Source organism: Eucyclogobius newberryi, unplaced genomic scaffold (genome assembly GCF_026437365.1).
Source record: "Eucyclogobius newberryi isolate DKJ021-1_F unplaced genomic scaffold, fEucNew1.0.hap1 SCAF_11, whole genome shotgun sequence".
NCBI lineage: Eukaryota > Metazoa > Chordata > Actinopteri > Gobiiformes > Gobiidae > Eucyclogobius > Eucyclogobius newberryi.
In genome coordinates, this window is record NW_027315735.1 from 39,365,231 (window position 1) to 39,386,710 (window position 21,480).

Here is a 21,480-nt window from a genome sequence, read left to right on the forward strand (position 1 = left end):
GTCTCACTATGTGGCTCTCTTTACATCAGCCCGGGTCATTCTTATGTAAATCAGGTACTCATCAGTGATGAGGAGCTGCAGCAGCTAACAATATAACTCATATGGCCCAGTACAGGTTTGTTGGGGTAACAAAGGAGATTAGTTTCAGGTGAAACTGTAAACAGACCATTATAAGCAGGCCTCGCCCGGTGGGCGGGGCTTACTCAGAGTTACTCTGCAGGAGAACGTGGAGTCACTGACCTGCTTTTCCGATCTGGACGGCGAGTCGGGTCAGTTTGCCCTGAAGCACAGACTTCTCCTTCTTTGTGACGTTGACCTTCTTCACAGGTTTGACCTCCTCCTTCTCCTCTTTCTCCTCCGCCTCCCCCGCCTCGTCACTCTTCAGGGGCTGGATCTCCAACGCGATGCCGTCCTTCGTGGGAGCTGAGGACACAAGGAGGTGAGGAGACAAGGAGAGGAAACGAGGAGGTGAGGAGACAAGAAGAGGAAACGAGGAGGTGTGGAGACAAGAGGAGGAAACGAGGAGGTGAGGAGGCAAGAAGAGGAAACGAGGAGGTGAGGAGACAAGAAGAGGAAACGAGGAGGTGAGGAGACAAGAAGAGGAAACGAGGAGGTGAGGAGGCAAGAAGAGGAAACGAGGTGGTAAGGAGTCAAGAGGAGGAAACGAGAAGGTGAGGGGTGAGGAGACAAGGAAAGGAAATGAGATGTTTAGGGTTAGGGGGGAGGTGAGGGTTAGGGGGGAGGTGAGGGTTAGGGGGGAGGTGAGGGTTGGGGGGGGAGGTGAGGGTTAGGGGGGAGGTGAGGGTTAGGGGGGAGGTGAGGGTTAGGGGGGGAGGGGGTGAGGGTTAGGGGGGGAGGAGGTGAGGGTTAGGGGGGAGGTGAGGGTTAGGGGGGAGGAGGTGAGGGTTAGGGGGGAGGTGAGGGTTAGGGGGGAGGAGGTGAGGGTTAGGGGGGAGGTGAGGGTTGGGGGGGAGGTGAGGGTTAGGGGGGAGGTGAGGGTTGGGGGGGAGGAGTCAGAGTTAGCGTCTGCAGTGCAGCTGAAGCAGAAGCAAACGAACATCTGCCACAGAAAGTCCTCAGACGACACAAAGCTCCAGAAGTTCACACAGGAGTTTGAGGGACATGTTCTTCTTCTACATCTGCAAAGCTCTGAGTGAACAGAAGAAGCACAAAGTGTCAAAAAAGGATTGTTGCACAGCTCCGCTCTGAGGTTTAGACTCTATGTTTCCACGCCAAAATAATCAACATTTAAAGATCATGTGTACGTTAACCATACGTACAATTCAGGTTAGCATTAGCATTAGCACAAACACAGACCTGTGACTCGTCCACTCCATAATCTTTAGATATTGATTATTTGAAGCAAACGCCGCGGTGCTAACGCCGCTAACGCCGCGGTCCTAACGCCGCGGTCCTAACGCCGCGGTGCTGTGCAAGGAGCCTCTTTAAAAATGTGCTGGTTTTCATAGAATCCTTCCAAACCTTTTCATGTGCGTTTGTGGAAACCATAAAACACTGACAGAAGGTGGCGCTAAAGTGACAGCACAAGCAGCACATCACTCAAACCAGAGACTTTAAAACATTTGAACATTTAGACAAAGAAAAGTCAGGAAAGTTTGAGACGGACAGAGCACAGAGCATCGATTAGCCACAGCAGCTAACAGCACGGACCAATCACAGCACAGGACACACGCTGCACTGAACCAGGGGAAAAGACGCTCGGCGGCGGGAAAAGGAAGAGGGAGGGGGTACCTCAAAAAGATACAGGAAATTTGCAAGAAAAGTACAGCGAAAACATGAAAACGCAACTGAAAAAGAAAACGCCAAACGCAACGAGCCACAGACAAACGACATGAGAGTGAGGGGGGCGAGCGAGGTGGAGGGAGGGGTGAGGAAGTGAGGGGTGAGGAAGTGAGGGGGGTGAGGAAGTGAGGGGTGAGGAAGTGAGGGGTGAGGAAGTGAGGAAGTGAGGAAGTGAGGGGTGAGGAAGTGAGGGGTGAGGAAGTGAGTGGTGAGGAAGTGAGGGGTGAGGAAGTGAGGGGTGAGGAAGTGAGGGGTGAGGAAGTGAGGAAGTGAGGAAGTGAGGGGTGAGGAAGTGAGGGGTGAGGAAGTGAGGGGTGAGGAAGTGAGGGGTGAGGAAGTGAGGGGTGAGGAAGTGAGGAAGTGAGGAAGTGAGGGGTGAGGAAGTGAGGGGTGAGGAAGTGAGTGGTGAGGAAGTGAGGGGTGAGGAAGTGAGGGGTGAGGAAGTGAGGGGTGAGGAAGTGAGGAAGTGAGGGGTGAGGAAGTGAGGGGTGAGGAAGTGAGTGGTGAGGAAGTGAGTGGTGAGGAAGTGAGGGGTGAGGAAGTGAGGGGTGAGGAAGTGAGGGAGGGGGCTCCAGCTCTGGTGAACCTTAAGATTTAGGTTCCAACAGTGAGGTGAGAAGTTTCCTCATGTTCTGTGTTCTCTCCCCCTCGTGTTTACCCCCCATATTCTCCCCCGTGTTCCCCCCCGTGTTCCCCGTGTTCTCCCCGTGTTCCTCGTGTTCCTCGTGTTCTCCCCGTGTTCCTCGTGTTCTCCCCGTGTTCCTCGTGTTCTCCCCGTGTTCCTCGTGTTCTCCCCGTGTTCCCCGTGTTCTCCCCGTGGTCCCCGTGTTCCTCGTGTTCTCTCCGTGTTCTCCCCGTGTTCTCCCCGTGTTCCCCGTGTTCTCCCCGTGTTCCTCGTGTTCTCCCCGTGTTCCTCGTGTTCTCCCCGTGTTCCTCGTGTTCTCCTCGTGTTCTCCCCGTGTTCTCCCCGTGTTCTCCCCGTGTTCTCCCCGTGTTCTCCCCGTGTTCTCCCCGTGTTCCTCGTGTTCTCCCGTGTTCCCCGTGTTCTCCCCGTGTTCCCCGTGTTCTCCCCGTGTTCCCCGTGTTCTCCCCGTGTTCCTCGTGTTCTCCCCGTGTTCCTCGTGTTCTCCCCGTGTTCCTCATGTTCTCCCCTTGTTCCTCGTGTTCTCCCCGTGTTCTTCGTGTTCCCCCCGTGTTCCTCGTGTTCTCCCCGTGTTCTCCCCGTGTTCTCCCCGTGTTCCCCCCGTGTTCTCCCCGTGTTCTCCCCGTGTTCCCCGTGTTCCTCGTGTTCTCCGTGTTCTCCCCGTGTTCCTAGTGTTCTCCCCGTGTTCCTCGTGTTCTCCCTGTGTTCTCCCCGTGTTCCTCGTGTTCCCCGTGTTCCTCGTGTTCCCCGTGTTCCTCGTGTTCCCCGTGTTCCTCGTGTTCTCCCCGTGTTCCTCGTGTTCTCCCCGTGTTCCTCCTGTGTTCTCCCCGTGTTCTCCCCTTGTTACTCGTGTTCTCCCCGTGTTCCTCGTGTTCTCCCCGTGTTCCTCCTGTGTTCTCCCCGTGTTCTCCCCTTGTTCCTCGTGTTCTCCCCGTGTTCTCCCCTTGTTCCTCGTGTTCTCCCCGTGTTCTTCGTGTTCCCCCCGTGTTCCTCGTGTTCTCCCCGTGTTATCCCCGTGTTCTCCCCGTGTTCTCCCCGTGTTCTCCCCGTGTTCCCCCCGTGTTCTCCCCGTGTTCTCCCCGTGTTCTCCCCGTGTTCTCCCCGTGTTCCTCGTGTTCCTCGTGTTCTCCCTGTGTTCTCCCCGTGTTCCTCGTGTTCCCCGTGTTCCCCGTGTTCCTCGTGTTCTCCCCGTGTTCCTCGTGTTCCCCGTGTTCCCCGTGTTCCTCGTGTTCTCCCCGTGTTCCTCGTGTTCTCCCTGTGTTCTCCACGTGTTCCTCGTGTTCCCCGTGTTCCTGGTGTTCCCCGTGTTCTCCCCGTGTTCCTCGTGTTCCTCCTGTGTTCTCCCCGTGTTCTCCCCGTGTTCTCCCCGTGTTCTCCCCGTGTTCTCCCCGTGTTCCCCGTGTTCCCCGTGTTCCCCGTGTTCCCCCCGTGTTCCCCCCGTTCTCCCCGTGTTCCTCGTGTTCTCCGTGTTCTCACCGTGTTCCCCGTGTTCCCCGTGTTCTCCCCGTGTTCTCCCCGTGTTCCCCCCGTGTTCTCCCCGTGTTCTCCCCGTGTTCTCCCCGTGTTCTCCGTGTTCCCCGTTCTCCCCGTGTTCTCCCCGTATTCCTCGTGTTCTCCCCGTGTTCTCCCCGTGTTCCTCGTGTTCTCCCTGTGTTCTCCCCGTGTTCTCCCCGTGTTCTCCCCGTGTTCTCCCCGTGTTCCTCGTGTTCCCCGTGTTCTCCCCGTGTTCCTCGTGTTCTCCCCGTGTTCCTCGTGTTCTCCCCGTGTTCCTCGTGTTCTCCCCGTGTTCCTCGTGTTCCTCATGTTCTCCCCGTGTTCCTCGTGTTCTCCCTGTGCTCTCCCCGTGTTCCCCCCGTGTTCCCCGTGTTCCTCGTGTTCTCCCCGTGTTCCTCGTGTTCTCCCCGTGTTCCTCGTTTTCCTACTGTTCTCCCCGTGTTCCTCGTGTTCTCCCTGTGTTCTCCCCGTGTTCCTCGTGTTCTCCCCGTGTTCCTCGTGTTCTCCCCGTGTTCTCCCTGTGTTCTCCCCGTGTTCCTCGTGTTCTCCCTGTGTTCTCCCCGTGTTCCTCATGTTCCTCGTGTTCTCCCCGTGTTCCTCGTGTTCTCCCCGTGTTCCTTGTGTTCTCCCCGTGTTCCTCGTGTTCTCCCCGTGTTCCTCGTGTTCTCCTCGTGTTCTCCCCGTGTTCCTCGTGTTCTCCCCGTGTTCCTCGTGTTCTCCCTGTGTTCTCCCCGTGTTCCTCATGTTCCTCGTGTTCTCCCCGTGTTCCTCGTGTTCTCCCCGTGTTCCTTGTGTTCTCCCCGTGTTCCTCGTGTTCTCCCCGTGTTCCTCGTGTTCTCCTCGTGTTCTCCCCGTGTTCCTCGTGTTCTCCCCGTGTTCCTTGTGTTCTCCCCGTGTTCCTCGTGTTCCCCCCGTGTTCCCCGTGTTCCCCCCGTGTTCCCCATGTTCTCCTCGTGTTCTCCCCGTGTTCCTCGTGTTCTCCCCGTGTTCCTCGTGTTCTCCCCGTGTTCCTCGTGTTCTCCCCGTGTTCCTCGTGTTCTCCCCGTGTTCCTCGTGTTCTCCTCGTGTTCCTCGTGTTCTCCCCGTGTTCCTCGTGTTCTCCCCGTGTTCCTTGTGTTCTCCCCGTGTTCCTCGTGTTCTCCCCGTGTTCCTCGTGTTCTCCCTGTGTTCTCCCCGTGTTCCTCGTGTTCTCCCCGTGTTCCTCGTGTTCTCCCCGTGTTCTCCTATTGTTCCTCGTGTTCTCCCCGTGTTCCTTGTGTTCTCCCTGTGTTCTCCCCGTGTTCCCCCCGTGTTCCCCATGTTCTCCTCGTGTTCCTCGTGTTCTCCCCGTGTTCCTCGTGTTCCCTGTGTTCTCCCCGTGTTCCTCGTGTTCCTCGTGTTCTCCCCGTGTTCTCCCCGTGTTCCTCGTGTTCTCCCTGTGTTCTCCCCGTGTTCCTCGTGTTCTCCCCGTGTTCTCCCTGTGTTCCTCGTGTTCTCCCCGTGTTCCTCGTGTTCTCCTCGTGTTCTCCCCGTGTTCCTCGTGTTCTCCTCGTGTTCCTCGTGTTCTCCCCGTGTTCCTCGTGTTCTCCCCGTGTTCCTTGTGTTCTCCCTGTGTTCTCCCCGTGTTCCTCGTGTTCTCCCCGTGTTCCTTGTGTTCTCCCCGTGTTCCTCGTGTTCTCCCTGTGTTCTCCCCGTGTTCCTCGTGTTCTCCCCGTGTTCCTTGTGTTCTCCCCGTGTTCCTCGTGTTCCCCCCGTGTTCCCCATGTTCTCCTCGTGTTCCTCGTGTTCTCCCCGTGTTCCTCGTGTTCTCCCTGTGTTTCTCGTGTTTTCCCCGTGTTCCTCGTGTTCTCCCCGTGTTTCTCGTGTTCTCCCCGTGTTCCTCGTGTTCTCCCCGTGTTCCTCGTGTTCTCCCCGTGTTCTCCCCGTGTTCCTCGTGTTCTCCCCGTGTTCCTCGTGTTCCTCGTGTTCCTCGTGTTCTCCCTGTGTTCCTCGTGTTCCCCCCGTGTTCCCCATGTTCTCCTCGTGTTCCTCGTGTTCTCCCCGTGTTCTCCCCGTGTTCTCCCCGTGTTCTCCCCGTGTTCTCCCCGTGTTCTCCTCGTGTTCCTCATGTTCCTCGTGTTCCTCGTGTTCTCCCCGTGTTCCTCGTGTTCCTCGTGTTCTCCCCATGTCCCTCGTGTTCTCCCTGTGTTCTCCCTGTGTTCTCCCCGTGTTCCCCGTGTTCCTCGTGTTCCTCGTGTGTTCCCCGTGTTCCCCGTGTTCCTCGTGTTCTCCCTGTGTTCTCCCCGTGTTCCCCGTGTTCCCCGTGTTCTCCCCATGTTCCTCGTGTTCCTCGTGTTCCTCGTGTTCCTCGTGTTCTCCCTGTGTTCTCCCTGTGTTCTCCCCGTGTTCCCCGTGTTCCTCGTGTTCCTCGTGTTCCTCGTGTTCCTCGTGTTCTCCCCGTGTTCCTCGTGTTCCTCGTGTTCTCCCTGTGTTCCTCGTGTTCCCCCCGTGTTCCCCATGTTCTCCTCGTGTTCTCCCCGTGTTCTCCCCGTGTTCCTCGTGTTCTCCCCGTGTTCCTCGTGTTCTCCCCGTGTTCTCCCCGTGTTCCTCGCGTTCTCCCCGTGTTCCTCGTGTTCCTCGTGTTCTCCCTGTGTTCTCCCCGTGTTCCCCGTGTTCCTCGTGTTCTCCCTGTGTTCTCCCTGTGTTCTCCCCGTGTTCCCCGTGTTCCTCGTGTTCCTCGTGTTCTCCCCGTGTTCCTCGTGTTCCCCGTGTTCCTCGTGTTCCTCGTGTTCTCCCCGTGTTCCTCGTGTTCCTCGTGTTCCTCGTGTTCCTCGTGTTCTCCCCGTGTTCTCCCCGTGTTCCTCGTGTTCCTCGTGTTCCTCGTGTTCTCCCTGTGTTCTCCCTGTGTTCTCCCCGTGTTCCCCGTGTTCCTCGTGTTCCCTGTGTTCCCCGTGTTCCTCGTGTTCTCCCCATGTTCCTCGTGTTCCTCGTGTTCCTCGTGTTCTCCCTGTGTTCGCCCTGTGTTCTCCCTGTGTTCTCCCCGTGTTCCCCGTGTTCCCCGTGTTCCCCGTGTTCCCCGTGTTCCTCGTGTTCCTCGTGTTCCTCGTGTTCTCCCCATGTTCCTCGTGTTCCTCGTGTTCCTCGTGTTCTCCCTGTGTTCTCCCTGTGTTCTCCCCGTGTTCCCCGTGTTCCCCGTGTTCCCCGTGTTCCTCGTGTTCCTCGTGTTCTCCCCGTGTTCCTCGTGTTCCTCGTGTTCCTCGTGTTCCTCGTGTTCTCCCTGTGTTCTCCCCGTGTTCCCCGTGTTCCCCGTGTTCCTCGTGTTCCTCGTGTTCTCCCCGTGTTCCCCGTGTTCCTCGTGTTCCTCGTGTTCCTCGTGTTCTCCCCGTGTTCCTCGTGTTCTCCCCGTGTTCCCCGTGTTCCCCGTGTTCCTCGTGTTCCTCGTGTTCTCCCCGTGTTCCTCGTGTTCCTCGTGTTCCTCGTGTTCCTCGTGTTCTCCCCGTGTTCCCCGTGTTCCCCGTGTTCCTCGTGTTCTCCCCGTGTTCCCCGTGTTCCTCGTGTTCCCCGTGTTCCCCGTGTTCCTCGTGTTCCTCGTGTTCCTCGTGTTCTCCCCATGTTCCTCGTGTTCCTCGTGTTCTCCCTGTGTTCGCCCTGTGTTCTCCCTGTGTTCTCCCTGTGTTCTCCCCGTGTTCCCCGTGTTCCCCGTGTTCCCCGTGTTCCCCGTGTTCCTCGTGTTCCTCGTGTTCCTCGTGTTCCTCGTGTTCTCCCCATGTTCCTCGTGTTCCTCGTGTTCCTCGTGTTCTCCCTGTGTTCTCCCTGTGTTCTCCCCGTGTTCCCCGTGTTCCCCGTGTTCCTCGTGTTCCTCGTGTTCTCCCCGTGTTCCTCGTGTTCCTCGTGTTCCTCGTGTTCCTCGTGTTCTCCCTGTGTTCTCCCCGTGTTCCCCGTGTTCCCCGTGTTCCTCGTGTTCCTCGTGTTCTCCCCGTGTTCCCCGTGTTCCTCGTGTTCCTCGTGTTCCTCGTGTTCTCCCCGTGTTCCTCGTGTTCTCCCCGTGTTCCTCGTGTTCTCCCCGTGTTCTCCCCGTGTTCCTCGCGTTCTCCCCGTGTTCCTCGTGTTCCTCGTGTTCTCCCTGTGTTCTCCCCGTGTTCCCCGTGTTCCTCGTGTTCTCCCTGTGTTCTCCCTGTGTTCTCCCCGTGTTCCCCGTGTTCCTCGTGTTCCTCGTGTTCTCCCCGTGTTCCTCGTGTTCCCCGTGTTCCCCGTGTTCCTCGTGTTCCTCGTGTTCTCCCCGTGTTCCTCGTGTTCCTCGTGTTCCTCGTGTTCCTCGTGTTCCTCGTGTTCTCCCCGTGTTCTCCCCGTGTTCCTCGTGTTCCTCGTGTTCCCCCTGTGTTCTCCCTGTGTTCTCCCTGTGTTCTCCCCGTGTTCCCCGTGTTCCTCGTGTTCCCCGTGTTCCCCGTGTTCCTCGTGTTCTCCCCATGTTCCTCGTGTTCCTCGTGTTCCTCGTGTTCTCCCTGTGTTCGCCCTGTGTTCTCCCTGTGTTCTCCCCGTGTTCCCCGTGTTCCCCGTGTTCCCCGTGTTCCTCGTGTTCCTCGTGTTCCTCGTGTTCTCCCTGTGTTCTCCCTGTGTTCTCCCCGTGTTCCCCGTGTTCCCCGTGTTCCTCGTGTTCCTCGTGTTCTCCCCGTGTTCCTCGTGTTCCTCGTGTTCCTCGTGTTCCTCGTGTTCTCCCTGTGTTCTCCCCGTGTTCCCCGTGTTCCCCGTGTTCCCCGTGTTCCCCGTGTTCCTCGTGTTCCTCGTGTTCTCCCCGTGTTCCCCGTGTTCCTCGTGTTCCTCGTGTTCCTCGTGTTCTCCCCGTGTTCCTCGTGTTCTCCCCGTGTTCCTCGTGTTCTCCCCGTGTTCCCCGTGTTCCCCGTGTTCCTCGTGTTCCTCGTGTTCTCCCCGTGTTCCTCGTGTTCCTCGTGTTCCTCGTGTTCCTCGTGTTCTCCCCGTGTTCCCCGTGTTCCCCGTGTTCCTCGTGTTCTCCCCGTGTTCCCCGTGTTCCTCGTGTTCCCCGTGTTCCCCGTGTTCCTCGTGTTCCTCGTGTTCTCCCCATGTTCCTCGTGTTCCTCGTGTTCTCCCTGTGTTCGCCCTGTGTTCTCCCTGTGTTCTCCCCGTGTTCCCCGTGTTCCCCGTGTTCCCCGTGTTCCCCGTGTTCCTCGTGTTCCTCGTGTTCCTCGTGTTCCTCGTGTTCTCCCCATGTTCCTCGTGTTCCTCGTGTTCCTCGTGTTCTCCCTGTGTTCTCCCTGTGTTCTCCCCGTGTTCCCCGTGTTCCCCGTGTTCCTCGTGTTCCTCGTGTTCTCCCCGTGTTCCTCGTGTTCCTCGTGTTCCTCGTGTTCCTCGTGTTCTCCCTGTGTTCTCCCCGTGTTCCCCGTGTTCCCCGTGTTCCCCGTGTTCCTCGTGTTCCTCGTGTTCTCCCCGTGTTCCCCGTGTTCCTCGTGTTCCTCGTGTTCTCCCCGTGTTCCTCGTGTTCTCCCCGTGTTCCTCGTGTTCTCCCCGTGTTCCCCGTGTTCCCCGTGTTCCTCGTGTTCTCCCCGTGTTCCTCGTGTTCCTCGTGTTCCTCGTGTTCCTCGTGTTCTCCCCGTGTTCCCCGTGTTCCCCGTGTTCCTCGTGTTCCTCGTGTTCTCCCCGTGTTCCCCGTGTTCCTCGTGTTCCTCGTGTTCTCCTCGTGTTCCCCGTGTTCTCCCCGTGTTCCTCGTGTTCTCCCCGTGTTCCTCGTGTTCTCCCCGTGTTCCTCGTGTTCCTCGTGTTCTCCCTGTGTTCTCCCCGTGTTCCCCGTGTTCCTCGTGTTCCTCGTGTTCTCCCCGTGTTCCTCGTGTTCTCCCCATGTTCCTCGTGTTCCTCGTGTTCTCCCTGTGTTCTCCCTGTGTTCTCCCCGTGTTCCCCGTGTTCCTCGTGTGTTCCCCGTGTTCCCCGTGTTCCTCGTGTTCTCCCTGTGTTCTCCCTGTGTTCTCCCTGTGTTCTCCCTGTGTTCGCCCTGTGTTCTCCCTGTGTTCTCCCCGTGTTCCCCGTGTTCCTCGTGTTCCTCGTGTTCTCCCTGTGTTCTCCCTGTGTTCCTCGTGTTCTCTTGTGAGCAGAAGGTCAGTCTGATCTAAAGGACCTGAGGGTGTCATATACGTTGCAGTCACATACATTATTCATGCTCATGACCATAAAAAGGTCATCTGAGGCCTTGACCCTCATGAAGGTCAGAGAAACCTGCTCTTCTGGTCACATGACCTCCATGAAGACGGTCCAGATGTGAGTCTTTTACTGGCCACTCACTATTTATGTGACAACAAACTGTCCAAACTGATTTTCTAGCTCCACCTCTAGCTCCACCTCTAGCTCCACCTCTAGCTCCACCTCTAGCTCCAGTTGGTCAGAACTGATCACACAATGCAAATTTATGCTGTCACACAGTGGGGGGGGCCAGGGCCCATATTGAGGAAGTGCTACTAGATCTTAGATGTTCCAGATCTTACTGTCCTTCCAAGAGCGTGTCTGTGGATGAAGGTGTAGTTTAAAATAACTGTTCATTGTGTTTGCCTAGAGCTGACCTCAGAGCTGGCCTCAGAGCTGGCCTCAGAGCTGACCTCAGAGCTGACCTCAGAGCTGACCTCAGAGCTGGCCTCAGAGCTGACCTCAGAGCTGACCTCAGAGCTGACCTCAGAGCTGGCCTCAGAGCTGACCTCAGAGCTGACCTCAGAGCTGACCTCAGAGCTGGCCTCAGAGCTGACCTCAGAGCTGGCCTCAGAGCTGACCTCAGAGCTGACCTCAGAGCTGGCCTCAGAGCTGGCCTCAGAGCTGACCTCAGAGCTGACCTCAGAGCTGGCCTCAGAGCTGACCTCAGAGCTGACCTCAGAGCTGGCCTCAGAGCTGACCTCAGAGCTGACCTCAGAGCTGACCTCAGAGCTGGCCTCAGAGCTGACCTCAGAGCTGACCTCAGAGCTGGCCTCAGAGCTGACCTCAGAGCTGGCCTCAGAGCTGACCTCAGAGCTGGCCTCAGAGCTGACCTCAGAGCTGACCTCAGAGCTGACCTCAGAGCTGGCCTCAGAGCTGACCTCAGAGCTGACCTCAGAGCTGACCTCAGAGCTGACCTCAGAGCTGACCTCAGAGCTGACCTCAGAGCTGACAGACACATGAGGAAGAGGAAGGGGGAAGGGTGAGGAGGAGGGGTGAGGGGGGGTGAGGAGGAGGGGTCAGGAGGAGGGGTCAGGAGTGGGGGTCAGGAGGGGGGGTCAGGAGGGGGGGTGAGGGGGGGTTACCTTTGTTGCGATTTTCGGGGGCTCCTGGTTTTTTACCTGTTCAAAGAGAGAGAGGGGGAGGGCTGAGCATGGGCCGAACGAAAGAACGACGAAAAATAAAAGAAACAAGTTTCCTGTGTGTGAGCTGTGGCAGGAATGGACCAATCAGAGCAGAGAGACACAGTCACGCCCCCTCCTCACTGCCAATCACGGCACATTACTCAGGACGCTGCATTTAGCATACGAGCAATCGCAGTCGTTTTGGCTCGTGCGCCTCGGTTAAAGACATTGAAGCTGGGTCAAATGTCCCTATGAGGACAATAAAGTGTCAAATGTCCCTATGGGGACAATAAAGTGTCAAATGTCCCTATGGGGACAATAAAGTGTCAAATGTCCCAATGAGGACAATAAAGTGTCAAATGTCCCTATGAGGACAATAAAGTGTCAAATGTCCCTATGGGGACAATAAAGTGTCAAATGTCCCTATGGGGACAATAAAGTGTCAAATGTCCCTATGGGGACAATAAAGTGTCAAATGTCCCAATGAGGACAATAAAGTGTCAAATGTCCCAATGAGGACAATAAAGTGTCAAATGTCCCTATGAGGACAATAAAGTGTCAAATGTCCCTATGGGGACAATAAAGTGTCAAATGTCCCTATGGGGACAATAAAGTGTCCCCCTAACACCAGACCCTCTAACTTCTGACCCCGTAACACAAAGGCATTGCTTCCTTGTCATTTTGGGGGTTTTCGCCGCCCACAGCCGGGCGTGATGTAACTGCGGTTGCTCGTATGGGACCAGCATTAGTTCCGGCTCAACCAGACCCAGGACAGGATTAAAACGGGTTCTAAACCAGGACCAGACCCAGGACAGGATTAAAACGGGTTCTAAACCAGGACCAGACCCAGGACAGGATTAAAACGGGTTCTAAACCAGGACCAGACCCAGGACAGGATTAAAACGGGTTCTAAACCAGGACCAGACCCAGGACAGGATTAAAACGGGTTCTAAACCAGGACCAGACCCAGGACAGGATTAAAACGGGTTCTAAACCAGGACCAGACCCAGGACAGGATTAAAACGGGTTCTAAACCAGGACCAGACCCAGGACAGGATTAAAACGGGTTCTAAACCAGGACCAGACCCAGGACAGGATTAAAACGGGTTCTAAACCAGGACCAGACCCAGGACAGGATTAAAACGGGTTCTAAACCAGGACCAGACCCAGGACAGGATTAAAACGGGTTCTAAACCAGGACCAGACCCAGGACAGGATTAAAACGGGTTCTAAACCGGGTCAGATCATTGTGTCTCAGTCTCTCTGTTGTGAGCGTTCATTCCTTTGTATTTAATGGATGCCTGCATGAACTCAAACTTCAGCCAATCAGAACTCATCATGATCGACACAACAAACAGGAAGGGGGTTAGGCTTAGGGGTCAAACAAAGGTCAAACGGAGTCACAGCCACAGCACAAAGCAAATCAAAGCAGTGAAAAATCCAATGACATCATCCCAGAGGAATCAAAGCAAAACGCTAATAATGCTACGCTAAAGCTCAAAATGCTACACTAGCAGTCAGAATGCTATGCTAACTATTGAAAGCGACACTAGCAGTCAGAATGCTACGTTATAGGTCAGAATGCTACACTAGCCACCGGAATGCTACGCTAGCTGTCAGAATGCTATGCTACTTGTCAGAATGCTACGCTAACATTCAGAATGCTACGCTAACAGTCAGACTGCTACGCTAACGATCAGAATGCTATGCTAACGGTCAAAATTCTGTGGGTCAGAATGTCCTTTCCAGATTTCTATTGTCTATATATATCTATATAAATACATATAAATATATCTATATAAATACATATAAATATATCTATATAAATACATATAAATATATCTATATAAATACATATAAATACATCTATATAAATACATATAAATACATCTATATAAATACATATAAATATATCTATATAAATACATATAAATATATCTATATAAATACATATAAATGTATCTATATAAATACATATAAATACATCTATATAAATACATATAAATATATCTATATAAATACATATAAATGTATCTATATAAATACATATAAATGTATCTATATAAATACATATAAATGTATCTATATAAATACATCTATATAAATACATATAAATATATTTATATAAATATAGATATATATTTTGAAATATTGTCAGTCGTTAATGTCGTAGAGAAACAGATTTGTGCAGAAAATACCTGACTGTCGTTTAAGTTTGCTTAAGTAAAAATGGTGTTTTTCAAAACAAAGGTCCATGGAGCAGTTAGAATGAGCGGTTAAACCTTTACTTTGAAACTTTGTCCAGTTTATTTTGCCAAATAAAGTTTAGCTTTTGAGAAACAATCGATGGAGAAGCCGAGTCACGTCCTGAAAACCACATGAAGGTTCCTCGACCTTTAGGACCTTTCACTCCATTTACGCTTTTGTCGTCACGGAAACGACTTTTTACCAAACGTGTGGAAGATTCTGAGTTGCCAAATGCTGATGATTTTCTCACTTTGATCGTTGTTATTGAAAGAAAAATCACCTTTAAACATCCAAAAGTTTCAGGCCCTCAAAGTCTGCAACTCTGAACTTAGAGCCTTAAAATAGAGACAAAGGCTCTTACTTTTCTTGGCCTTCTTCTCCTCGTCGTTCTCGCTCGCTCCCAACAACGTGAAGATGATTCCGGTTTGAGAGTTCAGTCCCACGGCCGAGACCACCATCCTCCCCGAGCCCTCCATCACGTGAGTACCTGAAGAACACACCAGGGATTATACCATCACGTGAGTACCTGAAGAACACACCAGGGATTATACCATCACGTGAGTACCTGAAGAACACATCAGGGATTATACCATCACGTGAGTACCTGAAGAACACACCAGGGATTATACCATCACGTGAGTACCTGAAGAACACACCAGGGATTATACCATCACGTGAGTACCTGAAGAACACATCAGGGATTATACCATCACGTGAGTACCTGAAGAACACATCAGGGATTATACCATCACGTGAGTACCTGAAGAACACACCAGGGATTATACCATCACGTGAGTACCTGAAGAACACACCAGGGATTATACCATCACGTGAGTACCTGAAGAACACATCAGGGATTATACCATCACGTGAGTACCTGAAGAACACACCAGGGATTATACCATCACGTGAGTACCTGAAGAACACATCAGGGATTATACCATCACGTGAGTACCTGAAGAACACATCAGGGATTATACCATCACGTGAGTACCTGAAGAACACATCAGGGATTATACCATCACGTGAGTACCTGAAGAACACATCAGGGATTATACCATCACGTGAGTACCTGAAGAACACATCAGGGATTATACCATCACGTGAGTACCTGAAGAACACACCAGGGATTATACCATCACGTGAGTACCTGAAGAACACACCAGGGATTATACCATCACGTGAGTACCTGAAGAACACATCAGGGATTATACCATCACGTGAGTACCTGAAGAACACATCAGGGATTATACCATCACGTGAGTACCTGAAGAACACACCAGGGATTATACCATCACGTGAGTACCTGAAGAACACATCAGGGATTATACCATCACGTGAGTACCTGAAGAACACATCAGGGATTATACCATCACGTGAGTACCTGAAGAACACATCAGGGATTATACCATCACGTGAGTACCTGAAGAACACATCAGGGATTATACCATCACGTGAGTACCTGAAGAACACATCAGGGATTATACCATCACGTGAGTACCTGAAGAACACACCAGGGATTATACCATCACGTGAGTACCTGAAGAACACATCAGGGATTATACCATCACGTGAGTACCTGAAGAACACACCAGGGATTATACCATCACGTGAGTACCTGAAGAACACACCAGGGATTATACCATCACGTGAGTACCTGAAGAACACATCAGGGATTATACCATCACGTGAGTACCTGAAGAACACATCAGGGATTATACCATCACGTGAGTACCTGAAGAACACACCAGGGATTATACCATCACGTGAGTACCTGAAGAACACACCAGGGATTATACCATCACGTGAGTACCTGAAGAACACATCAGGGATTATACCATCACGTGAGTACCTGAAGAACACACCAGGGATTATACCATCACGTGAGTACCTGAAGAACACACCAGGGATTATACCATCACGTGAGTACCTGAAGAACACATCAGGGATTATACCATCACGTGAGTACCTGAAGAACACATCAGGGATTATACCATCACGTGAGTACCTGAAGAACACACCAGGGATTATACCATCACGTGAGTACCTGAAGAACACATCAGGGATTATACCATCACGTGAGTACCTGAAGAACACATCAGGGATTATACCATCACGTGAGTACCTGAAGAACACACCAGGGATTATACCATCACGTGAGTACCTGAAGAACACATCAGGGATTATACCATCACGTGAGTACCTGAAGAACACACCAGGGATTATACCATCACGTGAGTACCTGAAGAACACACCAGGGATTATACCATCACGTGAGTACCTGAAGAACACATCAGGGATTATACCATCACGTGAGTACCTGAAGAACACATCAGGGATTATACCATCACGTGAGTACCTGAAGAACACATCAGGGATTATACCATCACGTGAGTACCTGAAGAACACACCAGGGATTATACCATCACGTGAGTACCTGAAGAACACACCAGGGATTATACCATCACGTGAGTACCTGAAGAACACACCAGGGATTATACCATCACGTGAGTACCTGAAGAACACACCAGGGATTATACCATCACGTGAGTACCTGAAGAACACATCAGGGATTATACCATCACGTGAGTACCTGAAGAACACATCAGGGATTATACCATCACGTGAGTACCTGAAGAACACATCAGGGATTATACCATCACGTGAGTACCTGAAGAACACACCAGGGATTATACCATCACGTGATACAACAGGTTTTGGCAGATGTTTTGCTGAAGTTAACATTTGTAAACACCCAAACACCATTCATACAGTTAATATAATCATAACCTTCTCCTCACGTGAAACGGTCTCACGTCTAATCATCCTGCGCCTATGACCTGGATCTTCTTGAGCCCTGAGGTTCTCTGACCTGAGGTGTTCATCTTGAGCCCTGAGGTTCTCTGACCTGAGGTGTTCATCTTGAGCCCTGAGGTTCTCTGACCTGAGGTGTTCATCTTGAGCCCTGAGGTTCTCACCTGAAAGCAGGATGGGGTCCTTCTCTAGACTCTTCCGCACTTGGTCGCTCTCTCCAGTCAGAGAACTCTCATCGATCTTCAGGTCGTTTCCCTGGATCAGGATCCCATCGGCCGGGAGAAGGTCTCCTGCAGAGCGAGCGAGAGAGAGCGAGAGCGAGAGCGAGAGAAAAAGAAAGAAAGTTGAGCAGCACGTGACACTTCAGATCCGCCCAACGGAAACACGCCCTTCAAGTCGCTCGACGTGAAGAACTAATGAACCCGCGGAGCATTTCTCCTTCTGAGAGCCACTTTAGAGTTATCTGGACCAGGTTTCCATGTTTGTTTGATGTTCCTCAGGCTGTGATGTTCCTCAGGCTGTGATGTTCCTCAGGCTGTGATGTTCCTCAGGCTGTGATGTTCCTCAGGCTGTGATGTTCCTCAGGCTGTGATGTTCCTCAGACTGTGATGTTCCTCAGGCTGTGATGTTCCTCAGGCTGTGATGTTCCTCAGGCTGTGATGTTCCTCAGGCTGTGATGTTCCTCAGGCTGTGATGTTCCTCAGGCTGTGATGTTCCTCAGGCTGTGATGTTCCTCAGGCTGTGATGTTCCTCAGACTGTGATGTTCCTCAGACTGTGATGTTCCTCAGGCTGTGATGTTCCTCAGGCTGTGATGTTCCTCAGGCTGTGATGTTCCTCAGGCTGTGATGTTCCTCAGACTGTGATGTTCCTCAGACTGTGATGTTCCTCAGACTGTGATGTTCCTCAGGCTGTGATGTTCCTCAGGCTGTGATGTTCCTCAGGCTGTGATGTTCCTCAGGCTGTGATGTTCCTCAGACTGTGATGTTCCTCAGACTGTGATGTTCCACAGACTGTGATGTTCCTCAGGCTGTGATGTTCCTCAGACTGTGATGTTCCTCAGACTGTGATGTTCCTCAGGCTGTGATGTTCCTCAGGCTGTGATGTTCCTCAGGCTGTGATGTTCCTCAGGCTGTGATGTTCCTCAGGCTGTGATGTTCCACAGACTGTGATGTTCCTCAGGCTGTGATGTTCCTCAGGCTGTGATGTTCCTCAGGCTGTGATGTTCCTCAGACTGTGATGTTCCTCAGGCTGTGATGTTCCTCAGGCTGTGATGTTCCTCAGGCTGTGATGTTCCTCAGACTGTGATGTTCCTCAGACTGTGATGTTCCTCAGACTGTGATGTTCCTCAGACTGTGATGTTCCTCAGACTGTGATGTTCCTCAGGCTGTGATGTTCCTCAGGCTGTGATGTTCCTCAGGCTGTGATGTTCCTCAGGCTGTGATGTTCCTCAGGCTGTGATGTTCCACAGACTGTGATGTTCCTCAGGCTGTGATGTTCCTCAGGCTGTGATGTTCCTCAGACTGTGATGTTCCTCAGGCTGTGATGTTCCTCAGGCTGTGATGTTCCTCAGGCTGTGATGTTCCTCAGACTGTGATGTTCCTCAGACTGTGATGTTCCTCAGACTGTGATGTTCCTCAGACTGTGATGTTCCTCAGGCTGTGATGTTCCTCAGGCTGTGATGTTCCTCAAGCTGTGATGTTCCTCAGACTGTGATGTTCCTCAGACTGTGATGTTCCTCAGACTGTGATGTTCCTCAGACTGTGATGTTCCACAGACTGTGATGTTCCTCAGGCTGTGATGTTCCTCAGACTGTGATGTTCCTCAGGCTGTGATGTTCCTCAGGCTGTGATGTTCCTCAGACTGTGATGTTCCTCAGACTTTGATGTTCCTCAGACTGTGATGTTCCTCAGACTGTGATGTTCCTCAGACTGTGATGTTCCTCAGGCTGTGATGTTCCTCCTGCTCTGGAGCTCACACAGTTCACTTGAAAGAGGAAGTTTCATGGCTGTTTGCACTTTCAGAAGAGGAAACAGAGTGAAGGTCAGAGGTCATAGTGACGGGCATCTGACATGAACAGTGGGAGGGGCATAATCACTCATTTTCAAAAGTGGGAGGGACGTTTCCCCCTTTATAAATGGGATCGACTGCGGCTCCATTTCTTACCGTACTTGATCTGGGCGATGTCGCCGACCACGAGCTCGGCGACGGGGATCTGGATGACTTGACCTTTGCGGATGACGGTGAACTTCTGCTCCTGCTCGATGCGTGACTGCAGACCCCTGAACTGCTTCTCTTTGGACCAGTCGTTGAAGGCCGTCACCAGGACAACGATGATGACGGAGAACAGGATGGCGGCGCCCTCGATCCAGCCGGCCTGAGCCTCGCCCTCGTCTTCCACGCCGGACGCCGCTTGTCCACAGGCTAAAGCACAAGCACAAGCACGCACAACACGCACAAGCACAACACGCACAACACGCACAACACGCACACGCACAACACGCACAACACGCACAAGCACAACACGCACAACACGCACAACACGCACACGCACAACACGCACAACACGCACAAGCACAACACGAACAACACGCACAACACGAACACGCACAACACGAACACGCACAACACGCACACGCACAACACGAACAACACGCACAACACGCACACGCACAACACGCACAACACGCACAAGCACAACACGCACAACACGCACAACACGCACAAGCACAACACGCACACGCACAACACGCACACGCACAACACGCACAACACGCACAACACGCACAAGCACAACACGAACAACACGCACAACACGCACACGCACAACACGCACAACACGCACAAGCACAACACGCACAACACGCACAACACGCACAAGCACAACACGCACACGCACAACACGCACACGCACAACACGCACAACACGCACAAGCACAACACGCACAACACGCACAAGCACAACACGCACAACACGAACACGCACAACACGCACACGCACAACACGCACAACACGCACACGCACAACACGCACAACACGCACACGCACAACACGCACAACACGCACAAGCACAACACGCACAACACGCACAAGCACAACACGCACAACACGAACACGCACAACACGCACACGCACAACACGCACAACACGCACACGCACAACACGCACAACACGCACAAGCACAACACGAACAACACGCACAACACGAACACGCACAACACGAACACGCACAACACGCACACGCACAACACGCACAAGCACAACACGAACAACACGCACACGCACAACACGAACAACACGCACAAGCACAACACGAACAACACGCACACGCACAACACGAACAACACGCACACGCACAACACGCACAAGCACAACACGCACAAGCACAACACGAACACGCACAACACGAACACGCACAACACGCACACGCACAACACGCACACGCACAACACGCACAAGCACAACACGAACAACACGCACACGCACAACACGAACACGCACAACACGAACACGCACAACACGAACACGCACAACACGAACACGCACAACACGAACACGCACAACACGAACACGCACAACACGAACACGCACAACACGCACAACACGAACAACACGCACAACACGAACACGCACAACACGCACACGCACAACACGAACACGCACAACACGCACAACACAAACACGCACAACACGCACAACACGAACACGCACAACACGAACAACACGAACACGCACAACACGAACAACACGCACAACACGCACAACACGCACAACACGCACAACACGCACAACACGCACACACACAACACGCACACGCACAACACGAACACGCACAACACGCAGAACACGCACACGCACAACACGCACACGCACAACACGCACAACACGAACACGCACAACACGCACAACACGAACACGCACAACATTCACAACACGCACAACACACAGACGCACAACACGCAGACGCACAACACGCAGACGCACAACACGCAGACGCACAACACGCACACGCACAACACGCACACATGTTAGAGTGTGTCTTACCCTCGCTGTCGCCCCCTGGTGGACTGTGTGTCGCCCCCTGGTGGAGTGTGTGTCGCCCCCTGGTGGAGTGTTGTGTGTCTTACCCTCGCTGTCGCCCCCTGGTGGAGTGTTGTGTGTCTTACCCTCGCTGTCGTCCCCTGGTGGAGTGTTGTGTGTCTTACCCTCGCTGTCGCCCCCTGGTGGAGTGTTGTGTGTCTGACCCTCGCTGTCGTCCCCTGGTGGAGTGTTGTGTGTCTTACCCTCGCTGTCGCCCCCTGGTGGAGTGTTGTGTGTCTTACCCTCGCTGTCGTCCCCTGGTGGAGTGTTGTGTGTCTTACCCTCGCTGTCGCCCCCTGGTGGAGTGTTGTGTGTCTTACCCTCGCTGTCGCCCCCTGGTGGAGTGTTGTGTGTCTTACCCTCGCTGTCGCCCCCTGGTGGAGTGTTGTGTGTCTTACCCTCGCTGTCGCCCCCTGGTGGAGTGTTGTGTGTCTTACCCTCGCTGTCGCCCCCTGGTGGAGTGTTGTGTGTCTTACCCTCGCTGTCGCCCCCTGGTGGAGTGTTGTGTGTCTTACCCTCGCTGTCGCCCCCTGGTGGAGTGTTGTGCGTCTTACCCTCGCTGTCGCCCCCTGGTGGAGTGTTGTGTGTCTTACCCTCGCTGTCGCCCCCTGGTGGAGTGTTGTGTGTCTTACCCTCGCTGTCGTCCCCTGGTGGAGTGTTGTGTGTCTTACCCTCGCTGTCGTCCCCTGGTGGAGTGTTGTGCGTCTTACCCTCGCTGTCGCCCCCTGGTGGAGTGTTGTGTGTCTTACCCTCGCTGTCGCCCCCTGGTGGAGTGTTGTGTGTCTTACCCTCGCTGTCGCCCCCTGGTGGGTGGTAGAAGGACAGTCCCAGGGAGATGATGGCTGCGATCTCCAGGATGATCAGGGTCACGTCCTGCAGAGCTTCCCACACCAGCTGAAGGAACGTTTTGGGTTTCTTTGGAGGAATGAAGTTCTTCCCGAACGCCGCGTGACGTTTCTCCAGGTCCACGGGGTTTCCCGACAGACCTGCAGGGGCAAACAGGAGGAGGAGCTTCAGGATTTACACATCTTCACAAACATCTGGGACATTCAACATTTCAGGAGGAATCGTTACCAATTTCTTTGAGAAGTCCGAGTCCAGAGTCCATTTTATAAATTCATCAAAATAGGGC

The 21,480-nt window shown here is 53.3% G+C and overlaps 1 protein-coding gene across 5 annotated transcripts in view; it reads right to left on the bottom strand.

The window, feature by feature from the left end:
• Positions 1-21,480, bottom strand: part of LOC140354845 (plasma membrane calcium-transporting ATPase 2-like) — an 87,666-nt gene that overhangs the window by 37,429 nt on the left and 28,757 nt on the right. For 3 of the 5 annotated variants that reach the window (XM_072440099.1, XM_072440097.1, XM_072440095.1), the window contains exons 3-8: positions 21,137-21,334; positions 18,434-18,691; positions 16,434-16,559; positions 13,817-13,942; positions 11,170-11,205; positions 241-423 (exon numbers count right to left, since the gene is read on the bottom strand). In XM_072440099.1, coding sequence (XP_072296200.1) covers positions 241-423; positions 11,170-11,205; positions 13,817-13,942; positions 16,434-16,559; positions 18,434-18,691; positions 21,137-21,334 — 927 coding nt within the window. The remainder of the gene's footprint in view (positions 1-240; positions 424-11,169; positions 11,206-13,816; positions 13,943-16,433; positions 16,560-18,433; positions 18,692-21,136; positions 21,335-21,480) is intronic. The other 2 variants (XM_072440098.1, XM_072440096.1) reach the window with 1 other exon arrangement.